Consider the following 20,414-nt stretch of genomic DNA (forward strand, 5'->3'; position numbering starts at 1 on the left):
TGGTTTTTTTTAAATCTTCTTTCTCCAGTAAGTGAGATTCTTCGTGATTTACCTCTGGATTTCCTCATCTTCATGTCCTACCTAATTTCTTAACTTTTTAGAACTTTGCAATTGGTTGTTTCATATTAAATGCATGATTGAAAAGTTAAGGTTGCAAAATCAAGTACAAAAAATTTAAGAAACACCTCTTTTATGCTTGCCTGTGAAGTCCTATATATATATATATTTAAATAAATATAGATAAGTAAGTATATATAAGGCTATACAGGCCTGTAATGTATATGAGTGTTTTTCCTCCCTCACAATCCTGCTGGGTTCTCTGCACAGCATCTGCAGTAATAGCTGATGGTAGCTGTAATCACAGTTATCTAATATGTGGCCACATCCCCTTTGCCTCCCAGTGTTTGAATCCTGGTGTGAGCACCTATCCAATGCAGATGGAAATCAACAGTGAATTTAACTGCAAGTACTGCAGAACAAGTACAAACTGGCATTGCGAGCCTGAAATTGCCCAGATGCATACAGGCTGACATTAAAAATGCAGAAGTTACTTTTCTGACATCCAAGTGATTCTGCTTCACAGTTCCATCTGTTTTTCCAAAGTATATGATGATACAGCTTCTGCACAGTGCATTTAATGGTTGTCTGCAATGGCTGAACACGTTTTGACACAGAATAACATGTTTCTCCTGGGCCCATGGATAGCTCTCTTGTGCTAAAACTTTAAATTAGGAACAAATCATCCTGAAACAGGCACCAGACATGGATTATTTCAACTGAGACATTTGCAAAAGCAAAAATATGCTCATGAGTGAAGAAGAGAGCTTAGAATGTATGTTGTTAACCTGAGCTGCAGCTGATGATACCAGTATCAAAAATTGCACTTCTGCAGCACCCTCAGGGGGATTGGTTTTGACTCCGTATTCTAAATGGTCATGACCAGGTGCTCGCCTTTGGTCTTTTAATTGACTGTTTCACATGTGTAGTCTTCAAACAGACAGTCCCACAGTCCCACAGCCTGTTGTGCTGTACATACATAGCCCTCTTCATCTTTCACGTAAATTCCAGACCACTGCTTTGAGACTACATTAAAAAAAAAACCAAAAAAACCTTCAATCAATGTCCTGAGAATTACAGAACTCTAGAGGATGAGGTTTTTGTACAACTGGTCTTTTTTTTAGAGAGCCATTTCTATTGTTACAGCAATTTTATGTATTCTGTGTGTAATTTAAAAGAAGTAAAATTTAAAAAAAAAAAATCTTGCTCTGTTCCCAAAATACTGTGTTTATTTAGCCAAACTGTTGTGTGTCTAGTTAGTGATATGAATGAAAAAAAGATACACTAGTAATGAAAATACTTAAGGGTTTGATTTGCAACTATTTATGTGTATTTAAGTTTGAAAGTAGGAATAAGTTGTATTCTGAATACAAGTAATGCCCCTTGCTGATTTTCAGCAACTCAAATGCTTGTCTGCACTGCTTAATGTAGCACTAAATTGGTCTGAGAAAGGGAGGTGAAAACAACAAGGTTCAATGAATGTCAAGCATTTTTCCTTTTTCATCCCTCATTTCTCAACCTTTTTATTGTGAAAATGATGAAAAGTCAAATTTGCTTGTTTTTCTCATTGTTTTTTTACTTAATCAGATCCTTTTTTAAAGAAAATAAATAACTAAATAGCTAACTAAAAAAACCCTCTAGTCTTCAACTGCTTTTGATGCGTGGAAATTTCATCTACCTTTGCTTGAGTATGTACCAGTGAATTGCAGTTATACTGTGGTGTTTTCTGCTTTACCCGAGGAGGAAAAACAATTCAGGACAAAATATGGATACTTGATTCAAGTGTGTATCAGGTGGCTGCCCTATATATTTTAGAGGCCTGTATTATAAATTAAATGGCATGGTGGTGAAAGTCTCCTATGTTTCCTTAGAGGACCATAAGGAGAAAACTTGCAGACCCACACAAAATATCTGCAAATTTAATGGTTCACCTGATGTATTGCACCTATAACATTTATAGTAAAAGCTGTATTTCTTGATTGTTTTTAGAAATTGCCCCTTGGCTACACGTGTTCAAAGCAGAAGATGCTGTGGACTTCTCACAGCTAACATTTGACCCAGGACAAAAAGAGCTTATTGCTGGAGCAAGGTGAGAAATCTATTTTCCTTTTTGTGTTGCACCAGGTTTTGTTCTTTGTTGATAAGCAATATTTAGCCAAATTCCAATATCAGTGTGCTCTTGTGTGACTCCCTTGCCTTCTAGCCCCATTAAAATGAATGTTATGTTTGTTTATTTCTCTTATCCCTGACCAGAGTTAAAAGATGGACTGCCTGCCTGGTCTCAAGGTTCATAACAGCTTACACTATTCTAATTTTTCAGAGGGCTGTCCTGGATACACAGTCTTTGGGTGCATACAGTAGAACAAGCAGGTGCCGGATGACAATGTGACAAAAGTTGCCATTGCATGAAGCATAGGATGATCCCAAATTTGGCTACAATATGGCTCTTTGTGTTGGGATGTTTCTAATAATTATTCACTACAACGCCGGGAGTGATCTGCTCAAGACTGCAGAATTAGTGGTAAAGTTGGTGATAGTCACTGTTTGCACAGCAGGAGAGCGCTCTGCAAGCTGTGATCAACAGTGACACTGTCGTAGATGTCAACATTGAAGCAGTGACAGTTCTTGAGTACTACTTTTTTTTCTCTCAGCATATGAGGTTTAGTAAAACAACATGGCTGGCCAAAAAATTTTAATCATCTAAAGTTATTATTCACACCTGCCTTCTGAATGTATTTTACTTTTGAGTTAACAAAGTTCCAGTCACTTCACTTACCTGTTAGGTTTAGCACTGGAATATATTTCTGTTTCCCAGTTTGCTCCTTAGCTGAAAATGAGATTCAAAATGCAGAGTCATAAAATGCACTGCAAGAAAACTTTTTTCCATGGGCCAGTGGAAGTTGCTTATCTACAGGGGAAAACTTTCTGAGTGTGGAAATAGGTATGTGTGTGTGTATATGTATTTTTATATCTTTGGGCCACATGAAGTGGTCTATTCTGTGTCCTTGTGTTGATTTTTCAATTCTGTAAGCTACCAAATGAAACGAGGTGTGAGGTTATCAACTGGTGCTACTCCATAAGGACTGTCACCATAAGTTGTCTGAGCCTCTCCCCAGACCCATGGAAATGTGTGTTGGATCAGTGCACTCTGTACAGATATCCCAATAGCTGTTCCAAAAAGAATATTTTTCCCTTTTTCCCTCCTTCCTCTCTCTTTTTTTTTTTTTTTTTCCCTCTCCATACTGTTAGTCTGGGGTTCAAATCTGACCAGAAGTTAAGCTCATTTAAACTGGTGCTTTTGATGAAGCCTTTTGAATCACTGTGGGATAAGCTTTGTATGATTTTGTTGAATAAGCAGTGACCACAAAAAAATGTCAGCTGTTAATTCTGCTTTTTACAAAAGATCCCATTCATCAGAAGATTTCTTTTTACTATAAGTTTATGCTGCTTCAGAGCTTTATATCTCTTGTTCTGACTAAAATTGGAAAATTAAAAACATTCCGGGTTATTAAAATTACAACAGAAAATTTGTTTTACACAGTTCAGTATAGTTGTCTGTTATTTGTTCATAGAAGTTATTAGATTTTCCCTTTCTTTGTTCTGCATTTCAATTCTAAATTCTAAACTTTCCAGTGTTGTTGTGTTTGGCCATGGAGATCTTACTTTAGAATAACTAAACTTGTCAGCAGATTTCTCTAATTGTATATATTACTGATAGCAGTATGTCCTTTTCACTACACAGCTTTCTGTTCTTTAAGCAGAAGGGCCATCTGAACAGAGCATTAAAATTACCATACTTGTGCTATGGCTTGTGGACAAAATTTTAGTACAAGTTTCTTGAACATCTGCCTCACTGGATTCACATATTCAAAGAGCGATTTGAAGAATTAATTTTCTGTCCTAAGCAACAACTGTGCTCTCGTAAAGACAGTGAAGAGAATGCACTGTTAATTGGTTCTTCCTGTAGTATCTTTTGATACTTGGTTATTTCTCTTAGAATATTTCAATTTTTTTATTATTGTCTTCTTGTACTAACACTTCAGTACTGAAAAACTAATTAGCATGTGTTAGTCATGATTTCAGTAAGATCTGAACAGTGAAAAGTTCCCATTCAGTTGTGAAAATTACCATTTGTAGCCTTCTAGCATGGATTTCTCTTTGCTATCCAGTCACTGGTAGAGACAGAAAATGGGAAATGGGGCACATGACAAAGGTACAAATAAACTTATAATACTCTAATTACTCTTCTATTACTCTACTTATATTACACTGCCAAGAGAAGTACTCTCATTATGATTTACTTGTCCAGCATCCACACAAAAACAGTGTACTGGGCTTGCATGGCAAGCCTCTGGTATGGAAGGGAGCTACTGGGGTGGCTTCTGTGAGAAGCTGCTGAGAGCTTCCCCCATGTTCAGCAGAGCCAATGCCAGCTGGCTCCAAGACAGATGTGCTCCTGGTCAAGGCTGAGCCCATCAGCAGTGGTGATGCCTCTGTGATAACATATTTAAGAAGGTAGAAAAGTTACTGAGCACAAATAGTTATGTCCACAGGAGAGAGGAGTGAAAAACTGAGAGAAACAGCCTTGCAGACACAAAGCTCAGTGGAGAAGAAAGGGGAGGAGATGCTCCAGGCTCCAGAGCTCAAATTCCCCTGCAGCCTGGGGTACAGACCATGGTGAAGCAGCTGTCCCCCTGCAGCCTGCGGAGATCCATGGGTATGCAGAGATCCACCTGCAGCCCACGGAGGAGACACACTGGAGCAGGGGGATGCCCAAAGGAGGCTGCGACCCTGTGGGGGAACCAGCAGTCTGTTCCCAAGGGACTGCACCCTGTGGAATGCATCCATTCTGGAGCAGTCTGTGAAGAGCTGTAGACTGTGGGAAGGATCCATGTCGGAAAAGGAGGACTGGAGGACTGTTTTTCATGGGAGGGGACCCCATGCTGGAACAGGGGAAGGACTGCTCTTCCTGAGGTGGAATAATGGCTGAAACAACATGTGATGAACTGACTATAACCCCCATTTCCCTGTCTCCCTGTGCCGCTGGCAGGGAGGAGGTAAAGAGCCAGGAATGAAGTTAAGCCTGGGAAGGAGGGAGGAATGGGGCTAAGGTGTTTTTAAGATTTCTTTTACTTCTCTTATCCTACTCTGATCTTGATTGGTAATAAATTTAGTTAATTTCTTTAAGTTGTTTCTATTTTGCCCGTGAAGGTAATCAGTGAGTGATCTTTCCCTGTCCTTGTCAATTCATGAAACTTTTGTTGTATTTTCTTTTCCTGCCCAGTTGAGGAGGGGAGGGATAGAGCAGTTTTGGTGAGTACCTGGTCTTCAACCAGGGTCAGCCCACCCCATCCTTGCACCTTCAGGATTCTGCTTTAGTAATTTGGTGGTATTCTAAGCTAGAGTAATGATTTTCACTGCTAGGAGCTCTGTTCTGGCTCAGCTTCTGTTCATAATTGATTTTTTCCACCTCAATGGAGTTTAATGAAGTCTTCTTAAATTCCTCTGTCTTAGAAACCAAACCAAATACTATTGTGAAAGTTTGACACTATTGGAAATTTTTAAACCCCTTTTCCATTATTGATATTCACTGCAGGTGACACTTTTTCATTTTTGAAGTTCTACAGCCTCTAATGATATTTACAATTTGTCTTATTGAGAGTGGTAGCAAAGATCCCTCCTGGGATCCAGACTGCATTCCTGTTGGGAGTTGCCAATGTCATGCAGCTATGTGGAAAGACAGGTATGATCCTATGATGCCCCAAAAGGTGTCTCCTGAAGTTGTATAGAGAAATTTTGATTTCTTTGCACAAGATTCTTGGGAGACCTTAAATTTTGGTAGTGTGCGTTATTCTGTTTATATATGCTTGAGCAAGGTTAACTGAAATTAGTTATAAACGTAAGGAAGGACTGCTAAAAGGCAGATGAGAATGAGGTTGGAATTGTAGTGCAGGATAACAAAGACTCTGCATGTGCACAGTGCCTGCCCACAAATCCATCAAAAACATCTAGGGAAGGTAGTAGCAGTGTAAATGGAACAGTAGTGTTGACAGAAAACTAAATAGTGTAAGTTGGCCACAGGTAATTTAGTCAAGAAACAATGAGTTCTGTCACATTTTGCTGAGGCAAAAAAAAAAAGAACAGAAATAATTTTGATATAGAGATCTCTAAAGATATGCAAGGGACTTTATTCCATGGTATTTGCCATAGCAGGCAATAACTGGGAAGGTAATTACTTGTCCTACATTGCTAAGGTTAGTCTTGCTTGTCCAGTTTGGGAAATAAAGGTGGTCTTCTGATGTCCGTGGGCATTCTGTTGCTGTGCAGAAATAGGTTGTTTGTATCTGTTCCCCCTATCCCTAGCCCCAGCTTCCACAGGTTGTCTTCCCCTCCTTGTGAGAAGGTTATCACTGGTTGATAATTTTTTTTTTGTTCTGCAAAACATTCCAGGTATTGAGTTGGTTAAGCTGGAGTCTCGTAGCCTTGTTTCAATTTCCTTACACCATCAGGAGCAATCTGTGAATGGTACAACTCCACCACAAGTGTGTACCTTCACATTAATCATGCAATCCATGCTCCCATGAAACTGTATTTTAAAATTTGCCCCAGGCATTGTTCTTAATATGGTATGTGACCTGGCAGATAAAAATAAATGAGTTCTATTGCAATCTGAAACCTTCTTGGGAATTCATTTGTTTTCTTAGAAAAAAGCCAACCCATATGGCAGGGCAGAATTTACTTTTATAATTAAGTGGCATCAGTGAAGGATTACTCTCAGGGCATCAGCTCCTCAGTAAGCTCAAGGAAATGAGAGACTGCTTGTTTATCTTATTCTGATAAATTCTAATAAAATATTTGAATATTTCATTTCTCTGTGTGTTACTTGGTGGACTGATTTAGCATGTAATAAAATACTGTAGTGATTTCTGTATTTTGAAATACCAGTGAGCATAAAGATTCATGCATTTCTCCAAGAACAACCTTGCCTTCTTTGCTGTATGAAAGTGCTTTGCCATATGTTTCTTTGGAAAGGTCAGTTGAAGGGGGAGAAGACCAGAGTAGGGGAAGGATACAACAGTCCGTGAATTGCCCAGGCAAATTGTGCATTGCCTTTTTTCCTCTTCATTTCCTGACAATGTAGTTAACACGTAGGACCTCTAGTTTTTATAAATCAAAAATTGCTAAAAGCGTTCCAGCCATTTTGGCAAAACAAGAGTTGACTAGAAGCAGGTCTCGAACCCAGTACCTTAGGGCAAGATTTTTTTTTTCCTTTTTTTGTGACTTTTAATTTTATCTTTTTTCTTAGTGATTTTATTCAAACCATGCAAGAAGATTATATCTATTTTTAAAGGGAAGATGATGTTATCCTCTTTTCCCAAGCCTCCTGTGCTTGAAATTTTGAACTGGTAGCAGCCTGGATTGAGTTCATTCCTAAGATGTGGAAAATTTTATTTTATTTTATTTTATTTTATTTTATTTTATTTTATTTTATTAATTCAAGTTGGGCTAGCTCAGCTATACTTTTAAATGATATAGTTACTATCAGAAATAGGTCTCAATGCTATTCAACTTCCTTTTTAGTTGGCTAATATATATTTAGACATATCTTTTTTTGGTTTGTTTTTTTACAGAGAGTATCCTATTAGTGGTGGCTTTCTCCTATATGTTCTCCTGCAAGTTAATTAAACCTGCTTTTTAGGATTATAACTTGCTTTGAGGTGGCTTATTGCCTCAGTCACTGCTTATCTCACTGATGAAGGACTGTAACAGTATGCCTTCTCACTTAATTAGATGTGTGTTTGGGAACGTTAATTTGAACCATTACCGCTACTTGCCATAATAACAGAAAGGCAAATTAAAGGATTCATTAACAGTGTCTTAAGGATCTCTAATAAAGAAATAAATAACTGTACAGGTTTGCTTCTTGCTGTTGTCTGCTCCCAGCAGGAGAATCTGAGAGCTTCTTGTTAATGAGATGCTCTGAGGGCTACATGTATATGTTAATATAAAGGCACAGGGATTTGGTGCTGTGCTCTTTGAGCATCCATCTGGGTTTCACTGCTCATTTAACACTCGATTCAGGGTAATCAATGTCTGTCCTTCCACTGATTGGACTGGGCTAATCTAATCTAATGTATGGTTTAATGCTAAATCTATGAGAAATTATCATCTTACTGCTACAGAAAGAGGTAGGTCTTTTCCCTCTACTGCTTGTCTTTTCTACCTTGCTGGCAGGTTCCTGAATATTTTTAAAAGCTTCATACCTTTCCTGATCATGCCTCATTCCACTCTGCACTTTTCTCGTTCTTTGCACCAGTGCTGGTAATAGTCTGCTTGCAGAGTGACACTAGTCAGTTCACTAACTCCACAAAAGTCACTCCTTTCCTGTGCTGATTGAACGTCTTGGCATTTTAATTAGAGTAGCTGACATGGTGCATCATCACAGGAGCCCTGGAGTTGACTCAGGGTAAGAACAAAAGAGAAACTATAGGGGTAAATGGAACTTCTTTGGCAGAGAATGGTGCTATTTCAGTGTAAGCCAACTTTAGAAATTATATCAGAGGAGTGGTGTACTAAAGGTACCTGTATTTAATGAAGTCATGACTTAATGTATACACATTGCCTCTGAAACTTCCGTGCCTTGTAGGAGTTACAGCACCCTTGTGGATTAACTGGAGAGGCTGCACTGCTCTTCTGGGAGGGTTGCTTGGATGCAGTAGGTGTGGAGGTCTCAGTCCTCATTCCAAGTGTAGAACCAGAAAATTTAACAGCGCAGGGTGTTCATACTGTGCACCTAACTGTCTCCTCTTTGATGGGAGCAAAGTTGTGTTTTATGTAGGGAAATGTTGACTTCATGTTACATTGGTATGAATCCTGCTTCTGAATTTTCTATGTACATTTTCTATGTACATTTTCTACGTACATTTTCCCTCATTTCATTGAGGGAAAGGGCCATCTTGGAAACAAACTGCTTTGCCAGAAGTCTACCAGGGCATGATCGCAGAGGGAAACTCAAGGCTAGCCTTGATAATTTGGGCCGTCAAGCTTAGATTCTCCTTCCTTTTAGTAGCTTTAGCACTAATGTGGCTCACTTACATAATATTTGAACCTTTTGTATTTGCAGTTTATTTTCTAAATAAAAAGAAAGTTAATAAAGAAAATATCCAAACTTGGGATACTTTAGACTCTTTACTTTCTCCTCCTGACCTTTTTCCCACCCTCTGCTCCAACAATTCAAGCAAACTTTATGTGCCCAAGTTGATTACCATAGTAGGAGACCACAAAAAGTTTGAACTGTCTTAAAATTTCTGGTTTTAAGCCCATTTCCATTATCAGTGTTTTTTTGGAGGAGATGTAACAGCTACATTTAAATTTAACTTCAAATTAATCTTGAAAAGAAACAGAAGATTAATATATTGAACAATGAAAGGTAACAAGACCACACAGAATTTGCATGGCTCTTAATTTGAGTAAATACTGTACAGTATATGTAATATCTGCCAAAATAGAAAAACTGGGGGCATGTACTTTGACATATGTGTTGCAGGAATAAAAAAAGTATTAAAGATTCAGTTAACCACAGTTATGAAATACAGGATTAACATTTTGGTTGAGCTGATATTTCAGGATAAAATCGTACCCAACAACAGCTTACTAAATAAATAGCTGAATAACCTCACAAACTCATCTGGACTAAAACATAATATTCAGAAATATCCTTGACCTGCATGCATCAGAGGCAGACAGGTGTCAAATATTGCAGGGCCATTGGCAGCTGGGGAACTTGAGTGCTGTTTGTGAGAAGCCAAGGCCAACAGGGAAAATTTAATGGAAGTTTGAGATGACATGGCATGACTTCAGGAGCAGGGTGACCTCCAGAGCTGCAGGGGCCCTTGGTACACTTCTGCTTTTTCTGGAGAAGCCCATGGCAAGAAATATGTAGAAGTGATGCCTGGCTGTTGTTGAACAGCCGTGCAGGAGTGCTGTGTTCTGTGATCTCCAGCATTGCTGAGGCTGTATGAGGAGCCACTGGGAAGCAAAGTAAGATTTACTAATCCAGAGGAGAAAGCATCAGAGAAGGAAATCAGATTTTACAGGACCCTTGAGTGGATTAATTTAATTTTTAATGGGATTCTTTCCTAATTGACTCCCATAGTGTTTTTCTTACTCTGTTTGACAAGCTCATTGTCTCACTGGTCAGCTTATGATTGCGTGAATCTTTCCTTTGTCATTTTGAATGTTAATAAAACATGGTTAGTCTTCATTCCTCAAGAAAACCTGTAATTTTAGAAATTATTTAAAACAATTTAAGAACAACAGAAATCATTTCTCCATAATTTTTCGGATGGATCAACATGACCTACTAGTCTGAAAATATTTATCTTTGTGCATATACTGTTTTCACATCTTTAGCATTTATCAGTAAGCTCTCATTTCATTATTCTCATTTGCTGAGGCTTCCATTTCACTCAAAATGAAGATAATTTATTACTTCTGGCCATTCTGCTTTTTGTTATTGTAATTTGACTATTTTCGTAAATGGTTCAACTAGAACACTTGGATTAGGTTTCTTTCATTTCCGATGTATCATCCTTGGCTTTTTGAGATTTTTTTTCCTATAGATTCATGATTTAATCAAATAAATTTTCTATATAATAGTTTTATTTATGTTGATTGTCTGCTTTTGTCCTATTCTTCTTTAAAAATTTTCTTTCCACTTGCTGACTTTACTATATTGCAAAATTAGAATTGGCTTTCACCCAGAACTTTGCCATCTTAATTGTGGAGTTGTGAAATTTTGCTCAATAGTTGACTCTTGTGGAGTTTATACTTTACATCTTCAGTCTTTTTTTTTTTTTTCTCCCAGTGAATTGAATAAAATTTTCTTCTTTCATGTGAATTAGTTGCTTGAAAGAAGTGAACAGGAGGTAATCTTTTGCTAGTTTATTTCCAGGAGATATGGCAGCATGTCTGGTCATACCTTGAGTGTCTGAGTTTGCTGCAACCCCTATTTATTGATTTAGGCTTTCAATTGCAGATACGTGTGGAGGCTTAGGATGGGTTGTGGAGATTTTTTGCTATTTATGTTATATATTTTGCCATCTTTTTAAAAAAGGCTTGATCTTGAATCCATGTTTTCCTGAACTGTGTGTGCCATCTTAATGTTCTAATTCATGTCCGTGTCTAATGCAGGAGTGTTTATTGTTGTTCTATTCAGCTTTTATAGCTTGCAGTTTCACAAAGAAAAGGGTAAAATGCTGGATTTAACAACCATAACTAACAAGATATACTTTTGAATCTTTATTCATTTTCAATTGTTTTTGACTTGGACTTCTTCAGGGACATACGGAAGATTAGTTTTATACTTTTAGTTTTAGTCATACTGAATGTACTCACTGCAATAGATTGAAATATATTATTGTGAAGGAGGTGACTGGAGCATGCTTTTTGTGTGCTTTCATTCAGTTCCCACTGATAATGGTGGAAGTCTTTACCCTTGGGTTTGAGCAGGCTCTTGACTAATGGGCTTTAGTTATAACAGCTGAGCTAGAAAAGTTGTTCAGTGCTGTGAATGTAAAGCAAATGCTTCCTGCCTGCTGGATCTCTGAAGGAGTAAAGGATGCTGCTTTATCTCAGTGTTAGTTGTGTTTTCTTCTCATTAAGCGTCCTTCTGTTTGCAGATTTATGTAACATATTTGCTTTCCTCATTCATTAAGCACCAAATGGAAACAAATTTGCCAATTACCGCCAGTGTCAAATCAGTTTAGTTCCAGCGTGCAAAGTTGTATTTGTCTTGCTTATTGGCACCATATTTGGAAAAGAAGCAGGGCTGTGTTTTAAGAGGTCGTATCTGTGCTTCAGAAATGTAATTTCATTTTTATTTCTCATCCTTTGTTGCCTTCAAAGCATAAATGCACTGGAATAAAGCTGAACAGAGGTTGAAAAATGGCAGTCCAGGGCATAATCACAATAACACGTTGAAAAAATGTTGTCACCTGTCTCGTGAGGAGCATAATGGCTCTGCACTTGTCATGAAAATTGGCATTGACTTTTTCTTTGGACTGCCAGATTTATTAATAATACATTTGGTATGTGTTTTTCTACTGTCATGCTTTTTTTCTTTTTCTTTTAGATTTTTTTCTCATATATATGCTTTCTGAACAAGTTCTCACATGCTAGTGGTGCATGCTGTAGAATGTTAAACTGTTGATTTTGTAAAGCTGAATGTAGTCCTGCAAGTTTTACTGAAGTGGACACATCTAGGTAGGAATGGCTCTGATTGCTCTCTGAGTGCTAGTTTGCCCCTTAGCCCAGCATTATTTATTAGTCACAGTCAGTCTGTGCTGTCCATTTGCCCAGTTTACGTTGCTAAGGTGTTTTTACTGTCTCTTGCACATTGCTTTTCTTATTTAATTTTCTTTCTGCTGGCTTTATAAAGCTCAAAATATTTTAATTGGTTATTGGCAGCCACAGGAAATTGAAAAATGTGCACTAATTAGCTCTGCCTCTTGATCATTTGCATGAATATAGACATTTTAGTCTCCCTAACACTTATAGGGTCAATTTTTCTGATTTCACACTGAATATATTAATGTGTAGAAGTGTTTTGCTCTACTGAGTAGGATAAAAATCTCATTTTCTAGGAAGAGAAAGAAGAAAAATGTCGAGTGTCTGTTTTTCTTCAGGCTGGCACTATGTTTGTGCATTTATGAGTTTAGAATCTTTACAGATTGGGACAGCAGCTTATTTTTTAATAGGCTGAAATGATGTCAGAATTGAAGATGATAAAAAGACATTAATAATTTGATAATCTGTCCTAAAAAGGCCTCATTAGGCATCAATTTTCAGCAGATATCTGAAGTACACATAGCGATTGAAATGACACTGTATTGAGTACTGACCCAAAAACTAAATGTGTGAGACCAGACTGTCTGCTCACATATTCTGCAACAGAGACTGCATTTATTTGTAGAGTGAGATGGGGCATTTATGTGCCATTCCTGTGAGTCTCATACCACTGAGTTAAGAAAGCAGTTTATACCTGCTGAGGACGCATTTCAGTTTCTCTGGAAGAAAAGAAGTTGTTTTGCAACAGCAGTGAAGTCGGTTTCTTTGATATCGGAGTGAAAGAAGTACAGTGATGGGTGATGGAAGTTTAAATGCACAGAGATGAGGAGCAGACCAAGGATTTATGCTCCCTGCTGAATCCTTCTGGGCAAGAAATTCTGCAGAAGTGAAGGTATTTTTTGTCTTTACAGAGAGGGTGTAGAAGTGTTAGAAAGACTATAACGCGTTGCTTCCTGGTGTTTTGGTGAAAGTCTTCCAAGTCCGCTTGTATGTAACTTGGTGAAGCTTTGTGTATACATTGGTGTGCAATGTATTGTTTTCTTTGTTTATCCACTTCAGGTCCCTTCATGACTCAAACCCAAGTATTTTATATCTGTCTAATAATAAATATTCTGTCTTTATTTTACTTTCACATGAATTCTTGCCCTTAATAACCCACATCCTCCATTTTGAGTAATTCTCTTTAGCAATACTCCGAGGAAAGACTAGTGACATGGTTCCTGTACAGCAACAGTTTGAGTAGACCATATGTGTACCAGAGTCAATAAATAAACAGCACAGAGCTGTTTCCCAGAGTCCATACATAAAGATACTCATGATAGTGGTTGTGTTTCTGAGTTAGACACAATTTGGTTTTGTTCTTCTCCCCTTCCCTGCCGTCTCATTTAAAAAAATTAATAGGGATGTAAACTATAGGTCCTGAGCATCTGTGCCCATTAACAATACTTCATATCTCTTTGGAAAGAATTAGAATTATTATCTCAAAAAATGTGGCCTAATTTTAATTTTGATTACATGTCTATCAGTTGCATGGTTGTAATATTACAGATAATTTTTGAAAATTGCAAATATTTAAAGTTTAACTTTACTCATCTCTTTATCGTCTGGGGTTTTTTGTTACTTAAGTGAATTTTTAAAAATCTCATAAGTTGATGTTGCAGATTTGTTATGAATAAATTAAGATTGAAATAATTTATATTATTATTTTTAAAATCCTTTTTATTTTCATCTCTAAAACATAATCACTCTGAAGCAACATTGGAAAATCAGAATTGCTTTAGATAAGGTAAAAATTAGGCAGAAGAGGACTGAAGAGTATTATTTCTGTGAAGATGCAGTAAAAAAACTGAATAATGGAAAGAAGAAAAAGAGGTGTGATAAGAGCTAAGAAAGAAAGAAAACAATGGTGCAGGAGGAATATGTCTTGCTTGTGGGTTGCCTGGACTCCTCCCAAGTTCTGTAGGTGCAGTGATGCTGCTGTAGAGAAAAAGTGGAGTGAGAAATACTTTTGCAATAAACCCACAGGCTTTTGAAAAGCGTGCTTGTTTTGTTTGCGTGTAGCCCCTGCTGTGGGAATCTCAGGCTTTGAAGAAATTAGACCACATATGGCAGGACTTTGCTCAAAATTGTGGAAACTCCATGGCTTGTACAGATTCACCATGATACTGGGATCCTTTGCTTCAAACTTTACATATATGTGGCTGAGCTAATTGCATGAGGTTCCCATCTTTGTGGGGAGAAATGGAGAGCTTTAATCTGCCTGTCCACGTATTCTGATAAAGACATCCAACACTGGTGTCATGAATCTGCCAAAGCACTGAGTATTTCTTCCCATGGATTCTAAAGGAAGACTGGAGCAATGAATCAGATGTACATGCATGCAGTATAAATATCTACTTTATTCATGTTCAGCCAGTCCTTCAGACTGAAAATCTGTTTTAGAAATTAGCTTAGTCCTTAGCCCAAAGGGCTGTATGTTAAGACAGCCTCTGAAAGAATTTGAAGTCCTGAATACCTGTCACTTTTAAATTTTTTTCTGCCTTTATCATCATTAATTGTTTTCATTTAAACAGTGGTAACATTTGGGTTTTTTACTGAAATATTAGTAACAATTCATTTTTATCTGCTATCTTTTTAACCCCAGAAACTACCTCTTCAGATTGAAGCTTGAGGATCTCTCTCTAATACAGGTATGTTTATTTCTTTTTCCTTATTTCTTCTGCAAGATGTAGGTAACCAGATGTTTTAAAGCAGATAATAAAGATATTCATAAGCTTCATAGCTGCACATAAATATGCATCTGTTTTTGTCCTTTTTCTGGCCTCTTATTACATAAGTTATATTATCCCTTTTAATTCCAGATTAGCCTTTGTCCCAGGCCATACAGATCTGATGTTGCCTTAGTCTGCTGTGATTTTGTTAGAGTGGATTTTCATAGTCTTCATTAATACAATTTTAAATTAACTACCTTTAGATTCAGTACTATCCCTATTAATTAATGAAGTAATTCTCTACAGCCGAATACAGAAAAGTAAAAGGCATCCAGGTAAGGCTGTACTTGTGATTTGTAAAACAACTTGTGTATGCTTTAATCAGGCTTGTTGACTTTATTTGCCTTCCTAGACTACTAGAAACAAGATCTGATGTTAGCTTATATTTAATCAAAATTGCAATATTAATAAATATTCAATTTCGTTGCTGGTGTTTAAGGCTGTGACACACCAAGCACTTTTAATATACAGAATTTGGGCTGTCCGCTTTCATCTTCTGTGCCATATTCAATATCCTGGCAAATAATTTAAGTCCTAAAGGTTCTTGTTGAGAGGCTGCACTCAGAGGTCTCTGATGGTGCCATTGTACTTTATCCTGCTAATTCATAGATAGAAGTTCATGACTTTCCTCTGTTAGGACCTGTATTAGTAGACTGAATTCACTAGTGAGGGAGAATTCTGCAGATTACAGAGGTTTTTAATTGTGTTGACTGATTGAACCAGACCCCTTCTCACCCCAATCCACAAAAAAATACAAACTGAACACAGAAATCATAGTGTTGATGTTGTAGTGGGTTACTGGGTTTCAGTCTTATGCATGTTAAGAAGCCTTTAAACAGTCTTCTCAAGCTGCCTTTTGGTAAAGTTTCTTATTCTGTCTTCAGTGTTGTAGCACCACTGGTTTGTCTCTGTATTTTCTAACATTCTTCAACAAATCTTTGTGTTTCTAAATCAAAAGTGTTGGGTTTTTTTTCTTTCACCAGCATATCTTTACTATCTCTACACGTATGGTTCAATTTTTTTCCCTCATTTTCAAGCCTACCATTATGATTCCTTCATATTTGTCCTTCACAGATCTCTTCCTCTTCTTTGCCTCTATTTCTTTTATAGTTCTATTAGAGTGGTCCAGGACAGCCATTATCCAAAAGATGTGTTTCCTTGAATGTGCCAGTTTTGGCAGCTCCAAATCAGATGTGAGGCAACTGAGGCCTTTGCTTTAATTTGTAGGGTGAATTGTTCAGGATTCCTAAACTAACTAAACAATACATTCAGGTCTTGTCATGTAATCCGGTATTATGGGTGAAAAAGACAAGAGGAAAAGTGGGAAGCAAAGCAGAGGCTGTATGAAATCCTTGCAAAAGAGAATGATGGAATTTCAGGGGAGAAATAAAGCTTGCTGTGGTTTAACTCGTTGATACTGCATGTGCTAGTTAGCATTTATTTGCCAAAGGACTGAGCACTTCGATATTTCACTTATGGACAGGAGAAATTTTTTTTTACCATTTCTTTTTCTTCACACAGTTTTTGTCATAGTAATAATATAAAAAAAATCTCATTTAATTCTTCTACTTATGTTGCTTGCTTTGATTTTTTTTTTTTTTTTTTCCATGAGCCAGCTTTTGTAAAAACATGCAGATGTTTCACAAGCTAATAAACCATGTTTTCACATCTGGAAGAAAACGCACACAGTGAAGTGCTAGCTATGATAGAAGCTTTCAGCATAGCTCAATAACAAGAAAGAAAAGGCTAGAAACAAGACAGTCTGTATACCTGTTGTTTAATTGTCTTAGAAAATTGCTCGAGCTCTAGTTTTGCTATTGTGTGTGGGAAGCAGGAGAAAAATTACTGACTTCTTCCTCTTTCACAGCAAATACTTCCAGCATGGAAGCAAATTGGAACAATTTGCATCCTCCTTTTCTACAATTTTCAATTGGACTTTTATAACTGTTTATTTTCTTAGCATTGGCACTTTGTTGTTTGTTGGTTTTTTTTTTTTTTTTATAACCGATTCATCAGTTGAATCTTACTTATTGTATTTTTCCTTCTGGAAAATAAAGGGAATGCCTCAAACTAATTTTTGACCATTGACGCACTTCAGTTATTTTCATCTAAGCTCGTTTCCTCATCTGTCATGCTTAAGTGTCTGTTGGAATATGTTATTTTGTGCGCACACTGCCGCTGGGAAGACAATAGGCTTCATGTTACGTGTAATAAACTGCAGCAGTAATAATCTCATATTTATAGAAAAAGCGTATTTGAAAATACTTTGTTTACAAATTTCTGTGTGTTTTTGGAAATATAGACATTTTATAAATAAAGTGTTCTTTTGGAGTATTATCAGACTTTGCAAGATTACCAGATACAGTTTTGTAATAGGAAAGCTTTCTAAAAAGGAATAAATTAAAATAATGACTCCTTGTTTGCAAACTTTTCAAAAAATTTCTTTGTTCCAAAATGTCCTGTCTTTTACAAGTGTGTGCCTGGAAAATAGTTGGGAAATAATCTTCCTTGGAAAAAAAAAAAAAAATACAACAACCCAAACCAAAACCAGACATCCATTTGAAATGCAAGTTATCACAAAAGAAATGCAGCACATGTATTGAAAGGGTACTGTTTCCACCAGTTTAGTGGAAGTTAATCCCTTGTTAAAGTGGGGTTAGAGTGCTTCCAGAGTGCATCAGACAGGATGTGCATTTAAACATGAGCTGGGGCTGTGCACTGAGACATCGTCGCCCATTGTGGGTACATCAAAGTTGTCATCCCACATGTCATGGTTCTGTGCTCCATAGTTTATAGGAACAGCATGTTGTTTGAATAAGCAAGTTTCATATGATAATATCTTTAGCAAACCAGTATTTGATGTGTCTCAGCAATTTTCTTTGTGTAGCAGGATAAAGAAGAATACAGCAAGTGAAAGCCTTTTAAGCTCTTGACGGAGAAGCCTTAGAGTCAAATTGTTCAAAGCTGGCTGTTGGAACAATGCATGCATAATGATTATGGATTAGGGAAGAAGCACTCATTGGGTTGTGGTTATAGAAGAGCAAATATTTTATCACTCTCTCTGCAGCAATAGTAGGCTCACAGACAGAGAAAGCCTGACTCTGTGTGGATTTGTTTTGTGAGCTTTGCTTTGTTGTGTCTCACCTCAAGTAACAGTAACAGGATGATCCATAAAAGCATTGGCCAAGATGAAAGCTAGATTTCCTGAAAACTCTTGTATTTCTTAAAATATAAAAGCAGAAATCTAAATGGTAGTTTTTAAATGAATACATTTATTTTCAAAAATATACTTTAAAACCCATGACATCTAGCAAATGTCAACATTCATAGTGGGGCTTTGACATTATGTGGTGGATGGCTGTCACAAGTGTCTGTTCTCACGTTCTCTTTTTTCCAAAGTTTTTGAGAAGAGAGCTTCTAAATTCAAACGCTTATTTGTGTCTACCTACATGACAAGTCTGCTGATGTGTATGTAAAGAATGGAAAGCTAGTACATGCTGGCTTATAAAAGTCTTTATGCCACAGTTGAAATAAACAATATGCCAGCCTGCATAATCTTTTCACAAACCTCATAGAAAGTGTGCGTGTTTTCTTCTTCCATAAGGTAAACTTCTTTATAAACTCAGGTTGTTAAGGCATTTACAGGGCACATGCTTGAGTTTGCCCTTCTCATATAAATGTTCCATCTATAAAGTCTATTCGCAATTTGAGATGCCCAGAAGGTTGAATATGAGCCTATTCCACCCATTTCTATATTTACATGGTTTTCCACAGGTTTTATTCTCATCCAGAACCTACACATCTTTCAGTTAGGGCAACACATACCTCAAAGTCCATTTTTAAAGGCAATTTTAGCCCATTTTTACTGCAAGATTGAAATTAAATACTTTATGCAGGCTAAGAAGATCATAGTTTCATTTTTATGTGTGTTAATCAACTTTAAATTCTGGAGTCTTGATGGTTTTGGTTTATAGATATGCTTGTGTTTATATATGTTTATATATGCACACCTGTTAATAGGGCATTCAAGGAATTAAAGGCAAGATTGGAGCTATGAGTTTTCTGGAAAAGGAGCTACTTGGTAAAACAAATATTGCCTGAGAGAATTCTCACTATTGTTTACATGTGTCAAGAGTGTCTGAAATACCTGTTACATATGATATACCATATGATATAACATACCAGTTCACTTTGACAGCAGTCATTAGTGGCTAGATGGTAGGCTAAGTACTGAGTTAATTAAATTGTACTATTCTTTGAGTATATATTTTGTGTTTGCCTATGTGAAACAGAGGGAATTTGATTCAGTGATTGAGGTTTTTTAAAAATTCTAATTTATAACCTGAAATGCTTTTTAAAATTTTTACCTGAATTTTAATATAGAATATAAATATTAACAACACCTGATTTTTAATTTTTTAAAATAAATCAAATCCTCACCAGGGCTGTAATTCCATTTTGAAAATAACAATTGCTTGCTATTATTATAAACAGATCTTTCTGTATCTTTTGTGAGAAGCCTTCATAACCTTTGTTTGTCTTTTGGTTACGATGGTACTTGTCCAAGTCTATAAAAAATGGAGGCACAGATCACTCAGACTGTCCTTACAATTAATTTTTGGGTCAGCGCTCTCAAGTTCCCTTTGGTATGAACAAATGAAAAGTTGTAAGTAGTTACCATGTGGGATCAAAACTTTAATTTATGCTCATATTATACACTTGTAGTTATAATCAACAAATTCAGAGATAAAGGTAATGAAGCTTTAATCTTTTAATCTCAAGTTTTTTGGGTAACTAAATAAATAGAATCCTTAAAAGGCTTCTTAATTATGTTTCTAGAACTTTCATTCATTGTATTGCAATCTATTTCTTTTCTGTGTTGTATGTTGCCGTCGCTACTTGTGTAACAGATGTCTGATTTGTGAAATACATGAAGGAAACCTAATGAATCATAATTTTATTTTGGGGTGAAGCAACTGTGCTGAAACGGAAATACAAGAAATACTTTCTCTGACATCACACTTGAAGGCATAAGGGAACCTCAACTAAGGATGTCCTTTGTCCTTAACTGGTGACAATCATAGGTTGGCAATATTGAAATGCCAAGCAGTCTGAGATTTAACATTCTATTTTGAGTGTCTAAGCAGGGAGAAAACCAGCAAAGCAAATGAAAAAAACTCTCTTGGGTTTTCCTTTGCCTGATACCTATTTAAGGGTGAGGAAAGTAAAGAGTATTCC

At 36.8% G+C, this 20,414-nt stretch overlaps 1 protein-coding gene across 6 annotated transcripts in view; it reads left to right on the forward strand.

Moving 5' to 3' along the window:
• The window catches only part of SEMA5A (semaphorin 5A), a 317,047-nt gene that overhangs the window by 116,053 nt on the left and 180,580 nt on the right, over positions 1 to 20,414 (forward strand). For all 6 annotated transcript variants that reach the window (XM_039548447.1, XM_039548450.1, XM_039548448.1 and 3 more), the window contains 2 exons: positions 2,047 to 2,146; positions 15,050 to 15,095. In XM_039548447.1, coding sequence (XP_039404381.1) covers positions 2,047 to 2,146; positions 15,050 to 15,095 — 146 coding nt within the window. The remainder of the gene's footprint in view (positions 1 to 2,046; positions 2,147 to 15,049; positions 15,096 to 20,414) is intronic.

Source organism: Corvus cornix, chromosome 2, assembly GCF_000738735.6.
Source record: "Corvus cornix cornix isolate S_Up_H32 chromosome 2, ASM73873v5, whole genome shotgun sequence".
In the NCBI taxonomy this organism is placed as follows: Eukaryota; Metazoa; Chordata; class Aves; order Passeriformes; family Corvidae; genus Corvus; species Corvus cornix.